We start from the raw sequence: 23,869 nt of genomic DNA on the forward strand, positions 1-23,869 counted from the left end.
ACGTGTAAATCATCAACTGTGAAATTATAAAATTTACTAATTTTATGTACGAAGTTCTCGCGTATATCTTAAATTCCTTCCTAGGAATTTGTTTAAAATCACAAATTTTCCTTTGCCTTTCGTTCTCAAACTTTTTCGAAAATATTTATAAATATAATACATTGAGCATTATTTCTGTTTATTTGCATTGTAAGTTACGTAAAAATTGAAGATAAAAGTTAAATTTCAGCATGGGGACTCGACCCCACGACCATCTGGCCATCACTCCGTAATTTTTCCGCTACACCAGTCGCTGTGTGCCACACCTGAGCCGAGTCAAAAACGCTATTTCTTTTCAAAACTCTTGGCCCTTTGTAGCTCCCGCTTCTGTGACTTTCACTTCTAGCCGAACCCTGCATATGCCACACATTTGGACGAAATCAGTGATGAGGAGTAGGCGCGGCCCCCTCGTTAAGGCATTCTTCCTTGCAATTGCTAAAATGCAACCGTGGTTACCCAAATCTGTTCACACGTTATTAACTGATACTACAAATAATACGTTTTAGAAGACATCAATGTACTGCAGTCAACCTCCCACTCCAACGAAAATTTAAAAGGGGAATAATACGAATTCTCATTCTTTCATCATTGGATGTGCTACTGAATTCTGTATAGGTACAGTTTACTAAATGCAGTAGCGTTCAGTTGGTTAAAGTACGCTAAAAATGACTGCACAATCCCATGTACAAATATGCATTTCGACGGAGAATATTTTTGTTGCACAATAGTACGCGGCACAATAACTACGTACTATCACTGATACTAGAAAGCACACTCAGTGGCAAGAAGCAACACAATTCAAAGCAGAAATACATACTCATTCAGTGACAAGAGGCCATAAAGCTGAATACCAATTCTGTCAAAACCCGCTAACATGGAGTTCTCCATCAGATGCAAGAAAGTACAAAAAATGAATGCTCGTATAAGATAGTAGAATATGAGCAATATACTTACAACTCATTTAAATCGAGTAGTTCACACACGTATTCATAGGCAGGAACAAATGTTCACAGAACTAGATTAGTTTTTGGAGGGGGTCGACTTGAGCAAAACACAGTTTTATCTTTTCTTCTATTTCCCAGACATGATTCGCTGAAGTTACATCATCATCAGTGGTCTTTTATTTTTTTATTAAACAGGAAATATGCTCTTCACATATAAATTTGAATTTTTAAGAGAGTATTTTCAAATTTGAAAAACATGAAGTTTTTTATGTATATATCTTGTTACAACATACTGTGGTTTTCCTGGTTTTTACGTTTTTTATTTTACTTGTTTTCTTTCACAGTTTGTCATCTGCAACCATACAGAACATAAATGTAGAAAAAATTATTTACTTCGACATTTTACGGCTTGGAATATTGTAGTTATGCCTAACATTAACCAATTCTATGTGTAAGATTGTATGTGTGTGTGTGTGTGTGTGTGTGTGTGTGTGTGCGTGCGTGCGTGCGTGCGTGTGTGTGTGTGTGTGTATTTGTTTGTGTTTTTGCAATATGTTTTCTGATTTTCCAATTATCTTGAATGTGAAAAATGCACTATGTGACTTTCACTGTCATGAAAGCAAGATGGCGGGCAATTGAACAGTTGTTGCGTTTCGGGCAGGAGTTTAGAAACTTTGTGAGATGTATCTATCATTTTGAAAAGCTCAGATTTGTATGTGTACAGATAATAACGTGCATTTCTCTTGTTTACTAGAAAGAAAACAAAAACGCACAGATGATGCTGTAACTTCAGTGAAAATTGTGAGGGAAAAAGAAGAAAAGATAAAACTGTGTTTTGCTCACGTCGGAACCCCTCCAAAAAGAAATCTATTTGTAAGAAAACAAGGTTCAAATGGTTCAAATGGCTCTGAGCACTATGGGACTTAACATCTGAGGTCATCAGTCCCCTAGAACTTAGAACTACTTAAACCTAACTAACCTAAGGACATCAAACACATCCATGCCCGAGGCAGGATTAGAACCCGCGACCGCAGCGGTCGCGTGGTTCCAGGCTGAAGCGCCTAGAACTGCTCGGCCACTCCGGCCGGCTAGAAAACAAGGACAGAAGAACTTCAACCTCAACATGATCACAGAACACTATGTGACGAAATCAACTTCAGTTTGATATGAAACAAAAACAAATATGGGACCCTTTACTCCACCCAATATTAGCTTGCGAGCAAAAATCAAGCACGAAACAAGCAACATATTTGCAATGCAATTCAAAGAGCGCAATGAACACCAGAAGCCGTAATCAGGAATACAACGTAATGAAACCAACTTGCGTTTACTACGAAACGAAAACAAGTTTGGACGACTTCTAATCCACCAACAAGAAACCGAGATGATGGAGTGATAAACTTGCAGCGCTCCTAGTGACCTGACAGCGAATCAAGGTCGTTTCACTGGAAGTCCCTATATGAGTTTCATCCTCTTTATAGTTGATGGCGCTAGGTCTAAAACAACATCACAGAGGGATACAAACACAACAAGCAAGAAATAAGCAATGAACATTAACAGGAACACAGGCTACACAACCGAGTACATATCACAAATGCGAGGGTCGTTCAATAAGTAATGAAACAATTTTATATCATTGGGGGAGGCATCTGTCGTCATCGCAACAAGGTCACACAAACCTGTCCATTCTCTCACGTGCCGGCCAGTCGCACACAGCTATGACTCCTTCAGTGGTGGAACGTGCGGACTCTTTCTTTCTAGTTGACAGACGGATCACAGCCAAACACCTCGTTACTCAACAGGACGTCACTGTTGGTAGAGCTAACAAAGTCGTCCACCAGTTGGGGTACTCAAACGTTTGTGCCCTCTGGATTGCTCGCCTCCTAAAGGGCAACGAAGGACCATCTGTACGGAACTGATTGCGCGTTACGAGGCTTATCGTGATAGTTTTTTGTCGAACATCGTTACAGACGATGAAACATGAGTTCATCGCTTCTAGCTGGAAACAAAACGGCATTCCATGACGTGGCACCACACTCCTTCTCCGCCGAAGATAAAGTTCAAAACTGTACCCTCAACCAGTAAAGTCATGGTGACGAACTTCTGGGGCTCTGAAGGGGTTATTCAGTTTGTGTCCTCCCTCATGGTACAATGATCAACTCTGAAATGTATTGGGCTACATTCAGGAAATTGAAGAAACGACTTGAGAGTGCTCGTCGTCACACGAGCTTGCGCACCCTAGAGTACAGAAAAATTTTCTCTTCGATTTATGCTCTAGTCTACTGTCTGATCGGCACCGTAATTAAGGTGACTACATGTAATAATATTAATGCACGACTGGGATATTTTAATGCAGTCAAACGTAGATTAACCTTTACTCAACACCAATGATCAGTAAAAACCTCCATACTTTCCCTTGAGCAACTCCTCGCTCCTCCCCCCTCTCTCCCTGAAATACTTAGCAAGCTGATACAGTCCTACAGTATTTTCTGGAGTATATTTCCTGGCTGCCACAGTAGTCTGTTGTTTCGTGTTTGTCGCTGCATTGCTTCAGCTCACTTCTTAATGAAACGCATTAGCATTCCAATTAAACTGGCATGGCATGCACATAGTTGCTCACCGTACTTAAAAACTGTTCATTACACAAGAGGTACGGTATGTCTTAACTTGTGTCAAATTTACTCTGTTAATATGGTGCTGGATCTAAATGATGCTTATTACATTGTTTGTAGAATACAGTCGAAGAAATCATTCGCGATTATCATCGTACTTTCTTAAATCTAGGTCTTTACTTTTTTGTTTTTTAATTTAACATATTTTTAATATAAGATTTGCCTATGCAGAACACAGCCTGTATAGAGCATATGATATACAGTGCATTATAAAATGAAACAGAAAATGATGATGGGTTTAGGCCACTCAACAGCATGATCATCAGCGTCCCTACTGAATAACAACGTACACATCTCGTGGTTTGAGCGATGTCTGATCTCACAAGAAAAATTGCTGTACCGACTCCCAAGGAACATACATTAGTTTTTTTCAGAATGTGTGGCTATGTCGACACAAATATGTTGTTCGTCACTGGCAAAATCAAAGTTATCAGTTATGAGTTAGCTCGCCGTGCATTAAAATCCAGCAATCGGTTGGAAAAACGTCCTTATGACAAATTGCCTGTTAGCTTCTGTCTCGGTTTTTTCGGCCGACGTTTGTTTGATGTTTTTTCTCACGTTTCGCCAGCATGAGTGCCTGGCATTGTCAAAGCTTCATCCCTCATTGTTGGTGTTGGACTGGAGTCGACTTCGCGGCCGCACATTATGTGTACCTGGCGTGCCAACGTCGAAGGGCTTTTCCGCGGCCATTTCCGCTGCGGTTCTCCCCTTGTTACCTTGCAACGGTAGTTCGCGGAAGTATTTCGGAATCCAGGAACCGTTCACCTTGAGGCTTTCTTTTTTCTGGATACTGGATGCCCGTGCTGCAGCGAACGGCCACTGTAGGCAGGAGAAACGCAGCGGAAATGGTCCACAGAAAAGTCCTTGGACTTTGGCGCACCAGGTACATATAATCTACGGCCTCGAGATCGACTCCAGTCCATCACCAGCAATGGAGGGCGAAGCTTTAACGATGCCAGCCACTTGTGCTGGTGAAAAGTCAGATAATTCATCTAATAAATATCGAATGAAGAACCCGAGACAGAAGTCAACAGACAATTTGTCAATAAGTGACCACGAAAGACGTAACAGTTTTGTTCGCTATTAAATGAACAGTCATTCTTGTGTAATGGAACTCTGTTCTCTGCTCTGAAGAATACTATTTGTAAACAGAAATACAAAACTAAAACTGAAGACGTTTCATTCCCTCCCCCCCCCCCCCCCCTACCCCAACACACAGCTGTAAGGTCCTTTTTATCGCTTAGTAGCGAATTGCAGTGGGAGGTGAATCTTTGGACTGCCAGATTCTGATGCTGGCGAAACATCAGACAAAACTTTAAACAAAACTTGGCCATAGATACCGATTCCTAGTTTAGTTGAAGTAAGCCTGTGACAACCAAAGCAAACAAATGACAACTAAATGTGAAACTACAGTAGATTTTTCGTAAATATTCAGTAAAATTTATAGGTAGTACATACCTTATCTTGTATCTTCATGAACATCGACATGGAGGCCAGAGATTTAACATGCAAAGTGTGAGCGACGGACACATGCTTCTTCCGAATTGGCCAGTCGCAGGGGGAGGAGGAGGAGATTACTGTTTAACGTCCCGTCGACAACGAGGTCATTAGAGACGGAGCGCAAGCTCAGGTTGAGGGAAGGATGGGGAAGGAAATCGGCTGTGCCCTTTCAAAGGAACCATCCCGGCATTTGCCTGAAGCGATTTAGGGAAATCACGGAAAACCTAATTCAGGATGGCCGGAGACGGGATTGAACCGTCGTCCTCCCGAATGCGAGTCCAGTGTGCTAACCACTGCGCCACCTCGCTCGGTAGTCGCAGGGGGGTCATACACAGTGCAGTGCAGTGTTTTCATTGTAGTTTGCATTTATCAGTCCAAGACACACATTTTGGATCTGGGTTTTCATCTGGTTAATGAGTAAGTCGTGGGTGGGGCTATAGACGGACATCATCCGTGATTTAGGTACCGGTACTGAATGTATCATTTTCAGTATGGACTGTACGAAACCGTGACGAATTCGCAGGAATGGCTCTGTTATCGCCACTGACGAAGTATGTGTTCATTTTATATTTTGTGACTATGAAGCAACAAAAACTCGCATAGAATTTGACGCATTTCGCTGTAATTGGAAAGAACACGGTCTGTGTTAAAAATAAGGGAGAAAAAACTACTTTGTTGAAGATGAGATATGATAGAAATTTTTTAACCTGGTTCTTTGTCTGACAATTCTACAGCTCAGAAGTTTCACAGACACGTCTCAGTCTCTGGTTTAGGCGCAGAACTTATATCCAAACCAGAAGACTTCCTCCCGTTCTGATAACGACGGCTGTATCCATATTTAAGAGTGAGACAAATTATCTTCAATACCGACCAACTTTGGAACGTGATACAAAAATTTCAATAATTGAAAATTTCGTGTTCGCTGTCGTTTACTACTCTCTACAGCAGACGATCTCGTATTTTCAGGCTTCTAGGTGGCGATCTCCTGGAAGAAGTCAAAATCTTTCAAGAGATGCACACGGGATAAGTTTCTCTTCGTGAGCATAATTTCTTTAGATAATCAGTTATTTGAACGTTCAATAACCAAACGGATGCTCTGAGTTGCCGAAAAGATGACTGTCGCGCTGACCCAAACGTAATTTCAGCAGGCGACAGTGCTTCGAACCTCCTCGACTATCCTAATCGGCAATGAACATTGATTGCTACAGAATGGTAAAAAATATACTACTGTTCTAAGCGAAACCATTACAGACAATTGCGGTTATTTTTTGCAATCTCGTGGCGTCAAGCTCCTTTCTTAAAGGAACAGTTCCACTGTTCCAAGAACGATCTGCAAAGTGGCGCATTTCTTTTCACGGTATCCTCCATTTCTGTTATTTTTTGGAACATTCAACAATAAACAAAAAATGAAAGTTAAACTTATTTTACGTCCTTAATTAAGAAGGAAACACTGCACTACTAAAACGTAATAATAAGGAAGTATACAAGAAAAAATTAAAAACTGATATACACTCCTGGAAATGGAAAAAAGAACACATTGACACCGGTGTGTCAGACCCACCATACTTGCTCCGGACACTGCGAGAGGGCTGTACAAGCAATGATCACACGCACGGCACAGCGGACACACCAGGAACCGCGATGTTGGCCGTCGAATGGCGCTAGCTGCGCAGCATTTGTGCACCGCCGCCGTCAGTGTCAGCCAGTTTGCCGTGGCATACGGAGCTCCATCGCAGTCTTTAACACTGGTAGCATGCCGCGACAGCGTGGACGTGAACCGTATGTGCAGTTGACGGACTTTGAGCGAGGGCGTATAGTGGCCGGGTGGACGTACCGCTGAATTGCTCAACACGTGGGGCGTGAGGTCTCCACAGTACATCGATGTTGTCGCCAGTGGTCGGCGGAAGGTGCACGTGCCCGTCGACCTGGGACCGGACCGCAGCGACGCACGGATGCACGCCAAGACCGTAGGATCCTACGCAGTGCCCTAGGGGACCGCACCGCCACTTCCCAGCAAATTAGGGACACTGTTGCTCCTGGGGTATCGGCGAGGACCATTCGCAACCGTCTCCATGAAGCTGGGCTACGTTCCCGCACACCGTTAGGCCGTCTTCCGCTTACGCCCCAACATCGTGCAGCCCGCCTCCAGTGGTCTCGCGACAGGCGTGAATGGAGGGACGAATGGAGACGTGTCGTCTTCAGCGATGAGAGTCGCTTCTGCCTTGGTGCCAATGATGGTCGTATGCGTGTTTGGCGCCGTGCAGGTGAGCGCCACAATCAGGACTGCATACGACCGAGGCACACAGGGCCAACACCCGGCATCATGGTGTGGGGAGCGATCTCCTACACTGGCCGTACACCACTGGTGATCGTCGAGGGGACACTGAATAGTGCACGGTACATCCAAACCGTCATCGAACCCATCGTTCTACCATTCCTAGACCGTCAAGGGAACTTGCTGTTCCAACAGGACAATGCACGTCCGCATGTATCCCGTGCCACCCCACGTGCTCTAGAAGGTGTAAGTCAACTACCCTGGCCAGCAAGATCTCCGGATCTGTCCCCCATTGAGCATGTTTGGGACTGGATGAAGCGTCGTCTCACGCGGTCTGCACGTCCAGCACGAACGCTGGTCCAACTGAGGCGCCAGGTGGAAATGGCATGGCAAGCCGTTCCACAGGACTACATCCAGCATCTCTACGATCGTCTCCATGGGAGAATAGCAGCCTGCATTGCTGCGAAAGGTGGATATACACTGTACTAGTGCCGACATTGTGCATGCTCTGTCGCCTGTGTCTATGTGCCTGTGGTTCTGTCAGTGTGATCATGTGATGTATCTGACCCCGGGAATGTGTCAATAAAGTTTCCCCTTCCTGGGACAATGAATTCACGGTGTTCTTATTTCAATTTCCAGGAGTGTATGTTATTTACAAGACGCCTAGTATGTTTTCCTCTGGCTAATTTCTATTAATTTAGGAATAATTATAGCGAATAAGCGATGCTAATTAATGTAGAAGTGTTTTCTTCCTTTACTCCTGAGGTTTTGCCAGATTTATTGCATTTCCTTCGGAAAGCCGCTTATTTTCATACATGTGTTTCGAGAAAGTGACTTAGAATTTGTTACTTTTCAATCAAGTTTTACTCAAAATGAAAAAAGAAAAAAACTGTGAGCGTCAAATTGGTCCGAATATTCCTTTTACGAACAAAACGCTCCTACCAGTTTAGATGCATCATTTAAAAATTCCACCTGTAGTACCGTAGATGAAAAAGTCGCCTTCTCATTTATCAGAGTCTCCAGAGCGGGCTGAGTGCAGAGCGTCGATTTTAGTCAGATAGCACCAAAAACTTAATGTTGTTGACGTGTACATGAAATACAGTCTTCAGCTGTATAATGGAATGACGACACTGAACAGCTGAAGGTTGTCCACATTCGCAACTACGAATACATCTAATGTATTTCATAACAGCTGTAGTCGCCGCAGTTCCTGTTCCTTCGGATATGCATACACTGCAATATCGTTGTTGACGTGTTGTGTGTTGGCTCATGTCTCGGGATCTTCGGCTGACATTTGTTTGGTTGTTTTTCCGATGTTTCGCCAGCACGAGTTGCTGTCATTGTCAAAGATTCACCCGCCAACCCCACTGTTTAGTGGTGGATTGTAGTGGAGGGTGAAACTTGGCAATTTCAGACTCTGGTACTATTTACGGATTACCAGGCTAAGTCAGTGATTAACTGAAAATAGCTTGGTAAACAAAACTTAATACGTAATTCTCAATGCGGAGAAATCATTAGGAGTAGAAGTAGCATCGTACGCACCCCGGGATACCGTGAGAGGCCCTTTGCTGTTCTGAGCACGCATAAATGATGCAATAAATAATATCGGTCGCTTTCTGAGACATTTCACGGCCAACTCTACTATAAATACTTGAGTCACGTCATTAGAAAGTTGTCGCAAAATGAGAAAGACCAGCAGACGATTTCTCCTGGAACCCTCCACTGTTTTTCGGTATACAGGAAAAAAAAAAAAAAAACTACAGATGAATAACCGCGTCTGAAACCGTCACCCATCTAGGCAACAGTTAGTCGTATTTATAGGAGACAAGTGCTGTCTACGCAGCTGTTAGCTCCATCATCTCCACTGTCAATCGTGGCAATCAGTAGCTATCACCGAATAACAAACTCACGTTTGCTGCCGAAGGGGTTTCCTAGTGGCAGGCGCCGGCGCCTGTAACTCTGTTGCGACGTTGGATGGCGTTTTTGGACACGGGTTCGCATCCTCGATTTGTTCTCAGGACGCCCTCTACAACTCTTCGAAGTTTGTAGCAACATTTTTGGGACACCCTGTATATTGATGCGAAAGTAAATAAAACTATCGCGTACCGAATTATCTTTCAAAGCTTAAATGAAGCTGCTGTTGGGCGCTAGAGTTTGATACGAATAGGAATAACAGGTGTTGCTGATCTAATAATTACATGCACAGCAACATTTTCCGCTAAGTTGTGAATCTTAAAGAAATGCCACTTTCACTTATTTGTATGAGTGATAGGTTGCTATAACTTCCAATTCAGGGTCAAACTTTTTCTAGGTGACATTATAAATTCCCTGTAACTTGCGACTGGAATATCTTCTCAAAGCATCTGTAAACTGTTATGATCAGTGTCACCATTCATAAAGGGTGTTTTAAAGCCTTTGCTACAAACGTTTAGGGTTAATCACATCATGGGGAACAACTTTTGCTACAGACAAAATGTTCATTCACCCTTCTCTTCGACGGCTCGCGTCCTTCACTATTGGCCAGCCCTGGGAGGACGAGATTCCACCGAAATAGCAGGGGTGCAATATAATACCTACCCAGTGAATTGATAGAGTGATTTTCAACACGAAAAATTTTCTAAGCGTAGAAAGACATTTTAGAAGCGAATTAGAAACTTTAATTTTGTCCATCCTACCGCCTTTTAAGCGGAGAAGATGACTGGATGATACGTAACACACACTGCATATGCACGCCACGGAGTAACTACATCCTGCCACTTCTGAAGAGCATACACAGTCTTAAACGACACCTAGCGTCACCGGGAATCATCAGCGATCGCTTAGTCTCTAAGAAGAATAGTTCCTCATGACGTGATCTGTAGATGTTTGGCGCAAAGACTTTGAAACATCCTGTGTAGAACAAAGAGCAATCTGTAATGTCTTACCCGGTGCAAACTTAAGACCCATCCAGACGCTCATCGGCATACACCCGTGGTGGATCACGTGCAGGTTAGACACTTGTTTGTTCTTCTTCCTCAGGATGAAGAAAAGCTGCAAAAAAGGAACACATTCAGCAATTTTAAAACAAACCTCTTTGCAGACGTCAAAATACGAGGGCTATTTGTTTATTAAGGTGTCATCGATCTCGAAATGTAAACCACAGAGAAAAATCAAAAATTTATTATTTGCAATAGTTAGCTACTTCTTTACCTAGACACTGCACCAGCTTAGGCATTTGTTTTAGCGTTGTGCCATCTTTCCAGCACCCTCATCTGAGAAGGCAGCCGCCAGTGCTTTCCGCCAGTTCTCTACGATTGTTTGTGACTTGTTGTCTGTGCCAAAATTTTGTCTTCTTAGTCAGTGGTTCATATGAGCAAAGATAAATATCAGAGAGAACCAAGTCCGGGCTGTGTGGTGGATCAGACACTTCCCATAGAAAACGCTGCCGGAGCGTCTTCATTGCCCCCGCAGTACGCGGCCGAGAATTGTCATGATGAAGGAAGCATATTACGGTTACGTTACGTGGGCTGCATGTAATCAGGTGAAATCTCTCAGCAGCACTCATACTTGGCGGAAGAGACTTTTTTTCTAAGCATCTTTAGGTGGTCACTGAGCGCTCGGAACTGAAAAGAGCGATGTGACGCGATCGACGGGCATCCTAGAGACACTGCCGAACACATCTAAGCTCCTGAGTATTTTCACTGTGGTTTCCATTCCGCGACCGAACAGACCTTAATTAACGAATGGTCTGCGTATATTCAGTACAATGATTCACTCTTTTATTTCTAAAATAGTTGTCAGTTAGTTATTCGTCCACATATTTTACAATGATGTTAGACCAGCCAACTTAATACAACAAAAAACACAATTAAAGTTAACAATAGAACGTAAACAATGACTCATTCTTACACGCAGGCATACAGTTACATACAAGTCCAGATTCACAAGGAATTCATCATTGTGCACAATGTTCTTATATCTACACATATCTGCAAAGTAATCATATGGCACCAGATGTCCGCTAACAATTATGCCAATCCCTGAACTGTCATTAGAAGCCATCCAAAATGCATTTTATAGAATAGTGTCGATATCTGGCTAGTTTAAGGGCCGGAAATCAGTTGGAATTCGTTGACTTGCACCTCAGACCACAACAGCACAATTTTAGTCTTGTAGCACTAACAGTTGTCCTGTTGAAAAATTCAGTGTTTCGTAGAAAACGGATGTCAGCAACAATAGGATGCAAGTAGACTGCAGAATTATTGCCATAGTTCGCATCTTCAAGATGTCTTCTTCAACGACTGCAGGGAGACCCAGGTATATATTTCCGATAAAAAGTAGTTGGACTGCGTATTTATTGCAGAGCTTTTTTTGAATATGCGCTCTCTTGGAAGCTGGCGTATCATGTTAAGAACATTGATATGACTGTATGGTCCATTACAGAATCCCACTACCTGTATGTTAGAAGTATTGACCCTGGCTGTTGAGACACTTGTCCCACTGTGACACAAGGAGGTGAATGGCTGTCTCATAAAATTCCCGGGGATGCGATGCTAACCAGTTCCGCACGTACAGCTGGACCTCGCCGTCCACACGAGCGCAGGAAAGGTTATGCTCACGTTCTCCTTTGACCGAGATGGTCTCCCTCTGATTCACTTCCTGCAGCACGAGACAACAGTGAATGCCCAGCGTTACTCGCAAACATTGACCACCCTTCGTCAAGCGATCAATTCAAAACGACCAGGCAATCTCACTCGTGGGGTCATTCTGCTCCAAGACAATGCAAAGCCTCATACGGCCAATACAGTCGCGGCACTCCTGCAGAAATTCAAATGGGAGGTTCTCGGCCACCGTCCATATAGGCCGGACCTCTCCCCCTGTGATTACGCCATTTTTGGTCCCCTTAAAAAGGCCCTGAGGGGCAAACGATTCGCCTCAGACGACGACGTCCAGCTGTACGTACGGTTAATATCGCAGCCCCGGGAATTCTATGAGACAGCCATTCACCGCCTTGTGTCACAGTGGAACAAGTGTCTCAACAGCCAGGGTCAAAACTTCTAACATACAGGTAGTGGTTTCTGTAATTATGTCTCCGGCTCGTTTCCTCTTGAATGCCCCTTATATTTAGTCACGCTTCGCGTCCATACATTTGAAAAGTTGACAGAAACGCACAAAGACACATTTGATGTTGTGCGATTAAAGTATGAACTCACTGTGCTGTACGTATTTCACAAATTCGTTGACAAACTCCCCTACATAAAAGAAAACACTACCCTGATGCCTCGGCGCTTCAGTCTGGAACCGCGCGACCACTATGGTCGCAGGTTCGAATCCTGCCTCGGGCATGGATGTGGATGTCCTTAGGTTAGTTAGGTTTAAGTAGTTCTAAGTTCTAGGAGCGTGAGGTCGGTCGCTTGACGGCGGGTTCGGCGCGGCCCTGCCCGTTGCCGGCGCGCCGTAAGGCACGGAGGCTCGCACTGGGGCGTATCGCTTCTAGTCGGGCGTGCCGCGGCAGTTCTCACAGGGGAAGTGACGCGTCTCTTTAGCCTCTCCTTCCCAAGTGGCTCTTTCCGCCTTCCCGTGGTGCCAGACGTTAAGCTCGGCAATCTGCCTTGTGACAAAAGGGAGAGCTGCGACCCAACCCGATGCGAAAGCGAAGGGTGCGTGGCAGAGGGGGAGCTGTGTCGTGGGACCGAACATCAGTCCCTTTCCGTTCGCAGGGCACAGACCAGCAGGTGCTCTGCATGCCGGCGATCTCGTTTGTCGGCGTGGGATCGCGGCGCGAGTCGGCAAGTGTGCTTCGCCGCGCCCCTGGGTAACCGGAGCGTGTTCTGCCAAACCCAGGTGGTGGTAACATCGCCGGGGCCAGGTTAGATGGGCCCAGACCACCGAACGTCTGGGGGACCGGCCCGCCACCTGAGTTGGAGTGGGTCCTTGGCCGAGAGGTGGAAACTCGGGCAAATAGGCGGCGATGGGCGAGAGGTGCATCCGCCTCTCCGGAGTGCGGGGTGCAGTTGCCGAGGAGCGTCGCGTGAAATCGTCGATGACGGAGTCACCGAGGGGGACCAGTGTGCTGGGGACGGTGCGCTGAACCCGGCAGTTCGGAGGCGCCCTTGACCTAGGGGCGAGGGCGGTGGGCGAGCTGCAGAAGTCCCCCCCTCCCCCACGCTAGAGGAGCCGGTCCGGGGTAAGAGACGGGCTCCCACCTCCTTTTTATCACGCGTACAAATTGGCGACACCAGAAACGAGTGATACGAGTGCGATTTCGAGAGCTTCTCTTGCGCCTGATCCCTCTCCACAGGACGAGGTGGGACAGGCAGAGGAGGATTACTCAGTGATGAAGAGGCACGCTAAAATTACGCTGCTCCTGGAGCAAAGCATAAAAAATGGGAAAATAAGCCAGGCAGCAATCTCGCAAATAAAGAATGAATTGTCCGCATGGGCAATTGCTCACGCAAAACTGGAAGGACGTGTAGAGGAGCTACAGAAAAAGAATACCCGATTGAGGGCCGGCCGCGGTGGCCGTGCGGTTCTAGGCACGTCAGTCCGGAACCCCGTGACTGCTACGGTCGCAGGTTCGAATCCTGCCTCGGGCATGGATGTCTGTGATGTCCTTAGGTTAGTTAGGTTTAATTAGTTCTAAGTTCTAGGGGACTGATGACCTCAGATGTTGAGTCCCATAGTGCTCAGAGCCATTTGAACCATTTGAACCCGATTGAGACAGCAACAACAACAACCGAGCAAGACCTGGGCGGCTGTGGCTGCACAAGCCCCCACTAAACAAAACAACACGAAAGAGACCATAGACAGGGTGACTAAGAAACAAGAGACGGCGGTCTTTCTCAGGACCTTGCCTGGACAAGATACAAGCGTCAAAAGAATCCAGGAACTTTTAACCACCACGATTGACCCTGTGAAAGACAAAATAAAGATTAAACGAGTAAAACCAAGCCGAAACTCGGTGATTGTAGAAGTTGCGTCGGAGGAGGACAAAAATAAGCTGCTTGAGAACCCGAAATTAAACGCAGTTGTAAAGTGTGAACCGCCAAAAAAGAGGAACCCCTTAGTCATACTGTACGATGTTCCTACAGTAATGCCGGCCGCGGTGGTCTAGCGGTTCTAGGCGCTCAGTCCGGAACCGCGGGACTACAAGGGTCGCAGGTTCGAATCCTGCCTCGGGCCTGGATGTGTGTGATGTCCTTAGGTTAGTTAGGTTTAAGTAGTTCTAAGTTATAGGGGACTGATGACCACAGATGTTAAGTCCCATAGTGCTCAGAGCCATTTGAACCTACAGTAATGACAAATGAGGAACTATGTGAGGCAATTAGGAAGCAAAACTTTGAGAGCATGAACGAAAATGATTTCAAAAACAGCTTCAAATTGAGATTTAAGACGGGTCCTTGGGACCATGATGTCGTACATCACGTAGCCGAGGTCTCCGCAACAATGTGGAGGCAAATTACAGCAATGGGCAGACTATACGTGGGATTCCACGCAATAAACACAAAAGACTACATTGTGGTACCTCGTTGTCACAATTGCGGCGACTTGGACCACATTCTGAGGCACTGCACCAGGGGGTCGGCCTGCTCCAAATGCGGTGATAGTGGTCACACCCGAAAAGATTGAAGGGCCACAGGCGTCTGCATCCCCTGCAAGAGTCGTGGCAAAAAGTCTTGTGGAGCCACAGGACGGAACTGCCCTACCTTCAGGATGCTCGAACATAGATTAATATCACGAATTGATTATGGCTGAAAACGGCATACCAAGCAGGATGCCAAAGCATAAATCCCCGAGCAAAAGGAGGAGGGATGCTATGAGAGCAAGCAGATTCAGGAAATTCCTGAAGTCGCTTACCAGCGCTGACGTACCAACAGTCGACAAATCAATACAGAGTCCCCCACTAGGGACATTGGCATTCAAACTGAGCTCCCCTTAGTGGTCAGAGCACCCTCCTCCCAATGCCGGGATACGCTGCCACCTAAAGATCCAGAACGGCAAGAGCATCCTGTGGTAGCGACAGATAAAGCTGCAAGACCTCTTCAAGAAAACAAGATAACAAGCTCCACCGCCAACTCCGTCACAAAAGACAGCTCGGTGGTCAGGTTGCCACCCGTAGATCCGATGAGGGTGTACCCGAATCTCGAGTACACCATGCAACTAGCTAGGCTGGATCAGCCGACTACCCTGACCACTGCCTTACGACATGTGGTCCGAGTAGGACATGAGAACGGACGGAGGGTAACCTTCTCGGTGATGGAGGCTGTGGACAGAATACAATTAAAGTCAGTGAACCTCCCCACTGACTTCGGAGCACTGCGCGACCTACTCAAAAAGGTTTTTGAAAGACGAGGAGAAAAATTTGACCTGGATGAAATCTACCATCAATCAGTGATGGCAAACGGACGACTAGCATATGACTGGAACAAACCCTGGCCAAATGACCACATACACACTTACTTCCCATGACGACCAAAATAAAAATAGGACAACTCAATACTCATAACAGTCGACTAGTAATGCAGGAGCTCCGTAAGGGAGTGGTGGAAGAGAGACTGGAAATACTCTGTTTACAGGAGCCGTACTCTCTGGCTGGAAAAGTTGCGTTCACTGCCGCAACATGGCAAACCGTCAGCAGCGGGGATACCCCCAGCGCGGCCATCCTGGTAACAAATACCGCACTGCGCGTAACACCTCTGTCACAGTACTCCAATAGTCACTGCAACCCCGTGGAGATACAATCTCCTGCTGGAATTGTAATTATCATTAACATGTACTTCCAGTACGGAAACAGAATCGAACAGCACATAGACCATCTAGTGAGTGTGGCCACGGCGTTGCGGGGACGCAAAATCATCATAACTGCTGACATAAACGCCAAATCCCCCCTATGGTACAGTGGCACAAGGGATGAAAATGGTGCTAAAGCAGAAGAAATGATTATGGCTTTTCAAGTAGTGATGGCAAGCAGACCAGGCAATCCCCCCACCTATGTGGCCGGAGGGGGTCAGGGTACAAACATTGATGTGACGTTGGTCATGCCAAACGCAGTAAATATGCTCCAAGAGTGGAGAGTGGTAGACAGCGCCACCACTAGTGATCACAATTTAATTACCTTTATTGTAGGAAATAGAGAGTGCCACTGGGCAATGGGGAGGTGCAAAGAAACTTTAGGAAAACAGATTGGGAACGCCTAGCCAGAGAGTGCGACATTCCTCCATTACCAGAAGGGGACGCACGACAGGACTTTAACGTGGACGACAGAGCCGAGGGGCTGGTACGCGCAATAACAAGGGTGATTAAGGCGGCCGTACCAACCAGGAGGAGGGCCATGGCGGCCACACCGTCACCATGGTCAGCTGAGCTACAAGAACTGCGACAGTTTGTCAGAAAACTGAGAAAGCACTACCAGCGCAGTGTCGTCTGGTGGGGAAAGCAAAGATGGCTGCAGTTATACCGGGAGGCAAAAAATAACTTCCAAAAAGAGCTACAGAAGACCAGAATAAAAAGTTGGGAAACTTTTGTAACCAACCAGCTGGCCCTCGACCCTTGGGGTGTGCCATATAGATTAGTGAGGGAGAAGATACGCTCCCCAACGATGATATCAACGATCAGGCACGGGGACGGGATAACGGAATCCTGGCAGGAAACTGCCGAGGTCCTCCTCCGGTCCCTGTTGTCTGACAATGACAGGAACGACGACACTGAAGAGCAGCGTCAATTACGGAATGAAGACCTTGCTAAGTATGTAAATGACGAAGCGGTCCTCCCCTTCTCTGAGGAGAAGGTTGCCGCTCTCATCAAGTCTCTAAAGAAAGGAAAAGCCCCTGGGCCAGACGGCATTGTGGCGGAGGTGGTGCAGTTCTTAGCCCCACAGCTAGTTGCGCCGCTCACACATCTCATCAACGAATGCCTCAGGCAGGGCAGATTTCCAAAAATATGGAAAGCCGCAAATGTGGTAATCATTAAGAAAGGCTCTGAGAAGGACCCTGCTGAGACCAAATCCTACAGGCCCATTTGTCTGCTGGATGGCTTTGGCAAACTTCTCGAAAAATTATTAGCTGACAGACTGACTGCACACCGCATGCTGCATGGGATGAGCAACAGGCAATTCGATTTCAGGCCGGGGCGATCGGCATCTGATGCAATCGCCTTGGCGGGCGAGGTCTGCGGCTCAGCCCCGTGTAAGTACGTTGTTGGCATCATGGTGGATATCAGTGGCGCCTTTGACAATCTGCCTTCGGGAGAAAGAGTGCCCAGGGCTACTATATGGCTGTCTGAGGAGCTATTGTGAGGATCGGGAGGTATGGCTATCATCCCCTAGCGGGAAAGTCGGGAAAACTATCACCAAGGGTTGCCCCCAGGGTTCCGCGTTGGGTCCCCTTTTCTGGGACATCCACATGGAGCCTCTTCTGGACAGCCTGCAACAGAGCGAAGAGGTGCTAGAGGTGATAGCCTACGCTGATGACCTCCTCCTGCTGGTCGGCGGCCGAAGTCGCGAGGATATAGAGCCGAAAATAGAGAGAGCAATAGACAAACTACAACTATGGTACCGCAACACCAAGATGACTATCTCACCAACCAAATCGACTTATCTATTACTCAAAGGACAGCTAATCAGAAATCCGACCGTGAGAATTGACGGTACGCCGGTTCTTCGGAGACGAGAAACGCGCTACTTGGGAATCATCATCGATGAAAGGTGGAACTTCGCAAGGCACATTGAAACCGTAACCCAGAAAGCACTACAACTACTAAATAACCTGACTTCCAGCGGACATAAGAGATTTCACCTTCCGCCTCATCTAATTAAGCTTTATCATAATAGTATACTGACGTCAATAGTGGGTTACGGCTCGGGAGTCTGGGCTCACAGGTTCACGAGGGTGGTGCCCGCCGTGACGATGAGAAGAGCAGAAAGGAACATGTTACTAAGGTCCGTGGGAGCATACAGAACATCTCCGGGAGGAGCCCTGTTAATCATAATGGGGCTCTGTCCCCTGGATATAAAGATAAGGGAACAGGCCACATGGTACTGGGCCAAGAAAGATAATATCACAAAAGTAGAGGAAATTATGGGGGCACCAGTTAGGGAAAAAGGGGAAATACGGGGAAGGGGTGAAGATCTATGGCAGGAGATATGGGAGTCAGATGAAGCTGGTAGAAGAACCTTTCAGTTCCTACCAGATGTTAAGGAAAGAATGAAAATGAAATACTTCGAGCCAACTCGGCGAATGTTCCACTTTCTCACTGGTCATGGCCCCTATCCGACTTATCTATGTCGGTTTGGGAAAAGGGCAACGCCCGCGTGCGACTGGGGCGCATCGGAGGGTACTCCTGACCATGTGGTTTACAAGTGCCCCCTTTTCGATGATGTAGCAGACACACTAAGACAACAACTACCAAGTACAAACACTTATGACCTTCTAAGTTAAGAGGAGACCTTTCAGAGACTGAACACGCTAGCCAACGAGGTATCACAAAAAGTATTAACAACTTTTCTGAGAGATCTTCGTGACTAGATAACTAGAAATCACCGATTGTGACCACTGCCCCAATCCCGTACCGCCTGTTCGTGGATAGGTCGACTTTACAGTTGGAATCCGCCACGTGCAGGACTAGGGGGACTGGGGTGATCCACATCACGAACTGAGACAACGCACCAACTATGACGTAGAATAGGTAATAGATTTAGTTAAATAGAATAGGATAGTAAGTTAGGAACCTGCAGCGATAAATAACTTCTTGCCTGCCCTGTGCCAGGGGCATGCTCATAGGGATTAGCTCCATGAGCGAGGCATCCAAGTAGGTTTATATTATTAACACTGGCACAACTGTAACGCTGCAGGCAGTTAATACTAACCTTTCGTAGATACTAGAAATTATGCTAACACTAGTAAAATTAGAAGTAGTCTGCCTAGTAATAAATATAGTACTGTCTGTAGTCAAGTAGAATGTAGAAGCTGCTATTATAACACTAGAAATATAAGACCCACTAACCATTAAGGTGGTGGGTCATTATGAATAATCGTTATTGTTATGAAAATAAAGAATTTAAAAAGAAGTTCTAGGGGACTGATGACCTCAGATGTTAAGTCCCATAGTGCTCAGAGCCATTTGAACCATTTGAATGTTTTTCAACTGTTGCAGAACACCAGGAAAGTGTTTCGTTGTTTGATATTATTGTCACATTCTGCCAATCACTGACGGAGGATTTAGTTAAGGTTGTGAAGTATGTAATGTATCTCTGCTAACTGTAACTAAACCATGATCAGCAGATTTACAGGGAAATCGTTTTCCACCGCGAAGGGGATAAAAACATTTCAAATACCTACAAACAGTAAAAAAACAAAAGGTTATGTTATTGCGCAATTTCGCCGTTGTTCGCCCATTTTCGACAGACAGTGAGGACCGCATGTCAACATCCGAGGAACCATCGTAATATACCCTTTCGCAAAACCCCTTACATTAGCTTCTTTTTTCACTTGCTACACGTGTAGTAGACCGACCTGTTTCTGTGTGCCCGTGGCACTGTTTATACACATTTCTTGCCGCTTCGCGTAGATTCCATCATGAAACTCGTTCATTTTTATGGGAGAGGAACAGTGCTAATGTTCTGACTGACCAGTGTAAATGACACGTGTAATTAAATTTGTTAAGAAGGATAATTAAGCTGACTGCATAAGAATTTTTGTCACGTGGCATGTCGTCGTTGACATTAACTTAAAAAGCCCTCAGTGCGCAACAAGGCTGTGCAGGGAACTTTGGGGAATGTGGACTAGTGTTCCGAATGTGTACGAAGTAGTTGCGACTCAGAGCTTACCACGTTCGCCGTCAGCACTGGTCCCCGTAAGGCGTTTCTGACGGGAGTGGCTAAGCATGGTTCAAATGGCTCTGAGCACTATGGGACTTAACATCTGTAGTCATCAGTCCCCTAGAACTTAGAACTACTTAAACCTAACTAACCTAAGGACATCACACACATCCATGCCCAAGGCAGGATTCGAACCTGCGACCGTAGCAGTCGTGCGGTTCCGGACTGAGCGCCTAGAACCGCTAGACCACCGCGGCCGGCTGCTAAGCATGGTGATTGTCTTTGCAATATCTGGGAAAATTTTTCCGACGGCGACCGCATTGGGGCACTGAATTTAATCAATAATGCGTGTCAAAAATTTGTGCGGACCGGGACTCCGATCCGGCTGCTCTCGAACTGTTGCCTTAACCGCCTCCGCCAACCGAACACGTTTTCCGGCCCACCCAAATTCCCAATTCGTCGTACGTCAACGGGGCGTCCCATAACTCTCGCAGGACAACCTTTAGATTAGATTAGATTAGATTAGATTAGATTAATACTAGTTCCATGGATCATGAATACGATATTTCGTAATGATGTGGAACGAGTCGAATTTTCCAATACATGACATAATTAGGTTAATTTAACAACATACTTAAGTTAATATAACAACTTTATTTTTTGTGTTTTTTGTTTTTCTTTATTTTTTATTTTTATTTTTTAAATTTTTTTTCCTTAATTTATATCTAAAAATTCCTCTATGGAGTAGAAGGAGTTGTCATTCAGAAATTCTTTTAATTTCTTCTGAAATACTTGTTGGTTAACTGTCAGACTTTTGATACTATTTGGTAAGTGACCAAAGACTTTAGTGGCAGTATAATTCTCCCCTTTCTGTGCCAAAGTTAGATTTAATCTTGAATAGTGAAGATCATCCTTTCTCCTAGTATTGTAGTTATGCACACTGCTATTACTTTTGAATTGGGTTTGGTTGTTAATAACAAATTTCATAAGAGAGTATATATACTGAGAAGCTACTGTGAATATCCCTAGATCCTTAAATAAATGTCTGCAGGATGATCTTGGGTGGACTCCAGCTATTATTCTGATTACACGCTTTTGTGCAATAAATACTTTATTCCTCTGTGATTAATTCCCCCAAAATATGATGCCATATGAAAGCAATGAGTGAAAATAGGCGTAGTAAGCTAATTTACTAAGATATTTATCACCAAAATTTGAAATGACCCTTATTGCATAAGTAGCTGAACTCAAACGTTTCAGCAGATCATCAATGTGTTTCTTCCAATTTAATGGTTCAAATGGCTCTGAGCACTATGGGACTTAACATCTATGGTCATCAGTCCCCTAGAACTTAGAACTACTTAAACCTAACTAACCTAAGGACAGCACACAACACCCAGCCATCACGAGGCAGAGAAAATCCCTGACCCCGCCGGGAATCCAATTTAATCTCTCATCAATGGACACACCTAAAAATTTGGAATATTCTACCTTAGCTATATGCTTCTGATTAAGGTCTATATTTATTAATGGTGTCATACCATTCCCTGTACGGAACTGTATGTACTGTGTCTTATCAAAATTCAGTGAGAGTCCATTTACAAGGAACCACTTAGTAATTTTCTGAAAGACAGTATTGACAATTTCATCAGTTAATTCTTGTTTGTCAGGTGTGATTACTATACTTGTATCATCAGCAAAGAGAACTAACTTTGCCTCTTCATGAATATAGAATGGCAAGTCATTAATATATAATAAGAACAACAAAGGACCCAAGACTGACCCTTGTGGAACCCCATTCTTGATAGTTCCCCAGTTTGAGGAATGTGCTGATCTTTGCATGTTACGAGAACTACTTATTTCAACTTTCTGCACTCTTCCAGTTAGGTACGAATTAAACCATTTGTGCACTGTCCCGCTCATGCCACAGTACTTGAGCTTGTCTAGCAGAATTTCATGATTTACACAATCAAAAGCCTTTGAGAGATCACAAAAAATCCCAATGGGTGGTGTTCGGTTATTCAGATCATTCAAAATTTGACTGGTGAAAGCATATATGGCATTTTCTGTTGAAAAACCTTTCTGGAAACCAAACTGACATTTTGTTGGTACTTCATTTTTACAGATATGTGAAGCTACTCTTGAATACATTACTTTCTCAAAAATTTTGGATAAAGCTGTTAGAAGGGAGATTGGACGGTAATTGTTGACATCAGATCTATCCCCCTTTTTATGCAAAGGTATAACAATAGCATATTTCAGTCTATCAGGGAAAATGCCCTGTTCCAGAGAGCTATTACACAGGTGGCTGAGAATCTTACTTATCTGTTGAGAACAAGCTTTTAGTATTTTGCTGGAAATGCCATCAATTCCATGTGAGTTTTTGCTTTTAAGCAAGTTTATTATTTTCCTAATTTCAGAGGGAGAAGTGGGTGAGATTTCAATTGTATCAAATTGCATAGGTATGGCCTCTTCCATTAACAGCCTAGCATCTTCTAATGAACACCTGGATCCTACTATATCTACAACATTTAAAAAATGATTATTAAAAATATTTTCAACTTCTGACTTTTTGTTCGTAAAGTTTTCATTCAATTTGATGGTAATACTGTCTTCCTCTGCTCTTGGTTGACCTGTTTCTCTTTTAATAATATTCCAAATTGTTTTAATTTTATTATCAGAGTTGCTGATTTCAGACATGATACACATACTCCTGGATTTTTTAATAACTTTTCTTAATATAACACAGTAGTTTTTATAATTTTTGATAGTTTCTGGGTCACTACTCTTTCTTGCTGTCAGATACATTTCCCTTTTCCGGTTACAAGATATTTTTATACCCTTAGTAAGCCATGGTTTGTTACAAGGTTTCTTACGAGTATATTTAACTATTTTCTTGGGGAAGCAGTTTTCAAATGCATTTAGAAAAATGTCATGAAATAAATTATATTTTAAATTGGCATCAGGTTCACGGTACACCTCATTCCAGTCTAACTGCTGTAGGCTTTCCCTGAAATTTGCAATTGTTAAATCGTTGACTGAACATACTACTTTGGAGGACTGTTTAGTATTGCTGAATGGAGCTATGTCATATATTGTAACTAGCTGTGCACCATGATCAGAAAGACCATTCTCAACCGGCTGAGCATTTATCTGGTTAAACTTATCTTGGTCTATAAAGAAGTTATCTATCAGTGAGCTGCTATCCTTTACCACCCGAGTAGGAAAATCAATAATGGGTGTCAAATTGAAAGAACCGAGTAATACTTCAAGGTCATTTTTCCTATTACCCTCTTTCAGAGAATCTACATTGAAGTCCCCACAAATAATAATTTGTTTCCCCTTGTCTGACAGATAGCACAACAAGGAGTCCAAATTTTTCAGAAATAGATGAAAATTTCCTGATGGGGACCTATATACAGTTACAATTATAAATGTGCCTTTATTTAATTTAAGCTCACAGGCACATGCTTCTATATGTTTCTCTACACAAAACTTTTTTGTTTCTATACTTTTTGCACAATGATAACTTTTGACATATATAGCAACTCCTCCTTTCTCCATATTTTCTCTAATTACATGTGCAGAGAGCTTATAACCACTTACATTTACCTTATCCATATCAGTAACAATGTGATGCTCAGAC

The 23,869-nt window shown here is 44.5% G+C and overlaps 1 protein-coding gene across 3 annotated transcripts in view; it reads right to left on the minus strand.

Moving 5' to 3' along the window:
• LOC124721613 (elongation of very long chain fatty acids protein AAEL008004-like) overlaps window positions 1–23,869 on the minus strand; it is a 653,067-nt gene that overhangs the window by 36,686 nt on the left and 592,512 nt on the right. For all 3 annotated transcript variants that reach the window (XM_047246670.1, XM_047246669.1, XM_047246668.1), the window contains one exon: window positions 10,355–10,460. In XM_047246670.1, coding sequence (XP_047102626.1) covers window positions 10,355–10,460 — 106 coding nt within the window. The remainder of the gene's footprint in view (window positions 1–10,354; window positions 10,461–23,869) is intronic.

This window comes from Schistocerca piceifrons, chromosome X (genome assembly GCF_021461385.2).
Source record: "Schistocerca piceifrons isolate TAMUIC-IGC-003096 chromosome X, iqSchPice1.1, whole genome shotgun sequence".
NCBI classification, from domain to species: Eukaryota; Metazoa; Arthropoda; class Insecta; order Orthoptera; family Acrididae; genus Schistocerca; species Schistocerca piceifrons.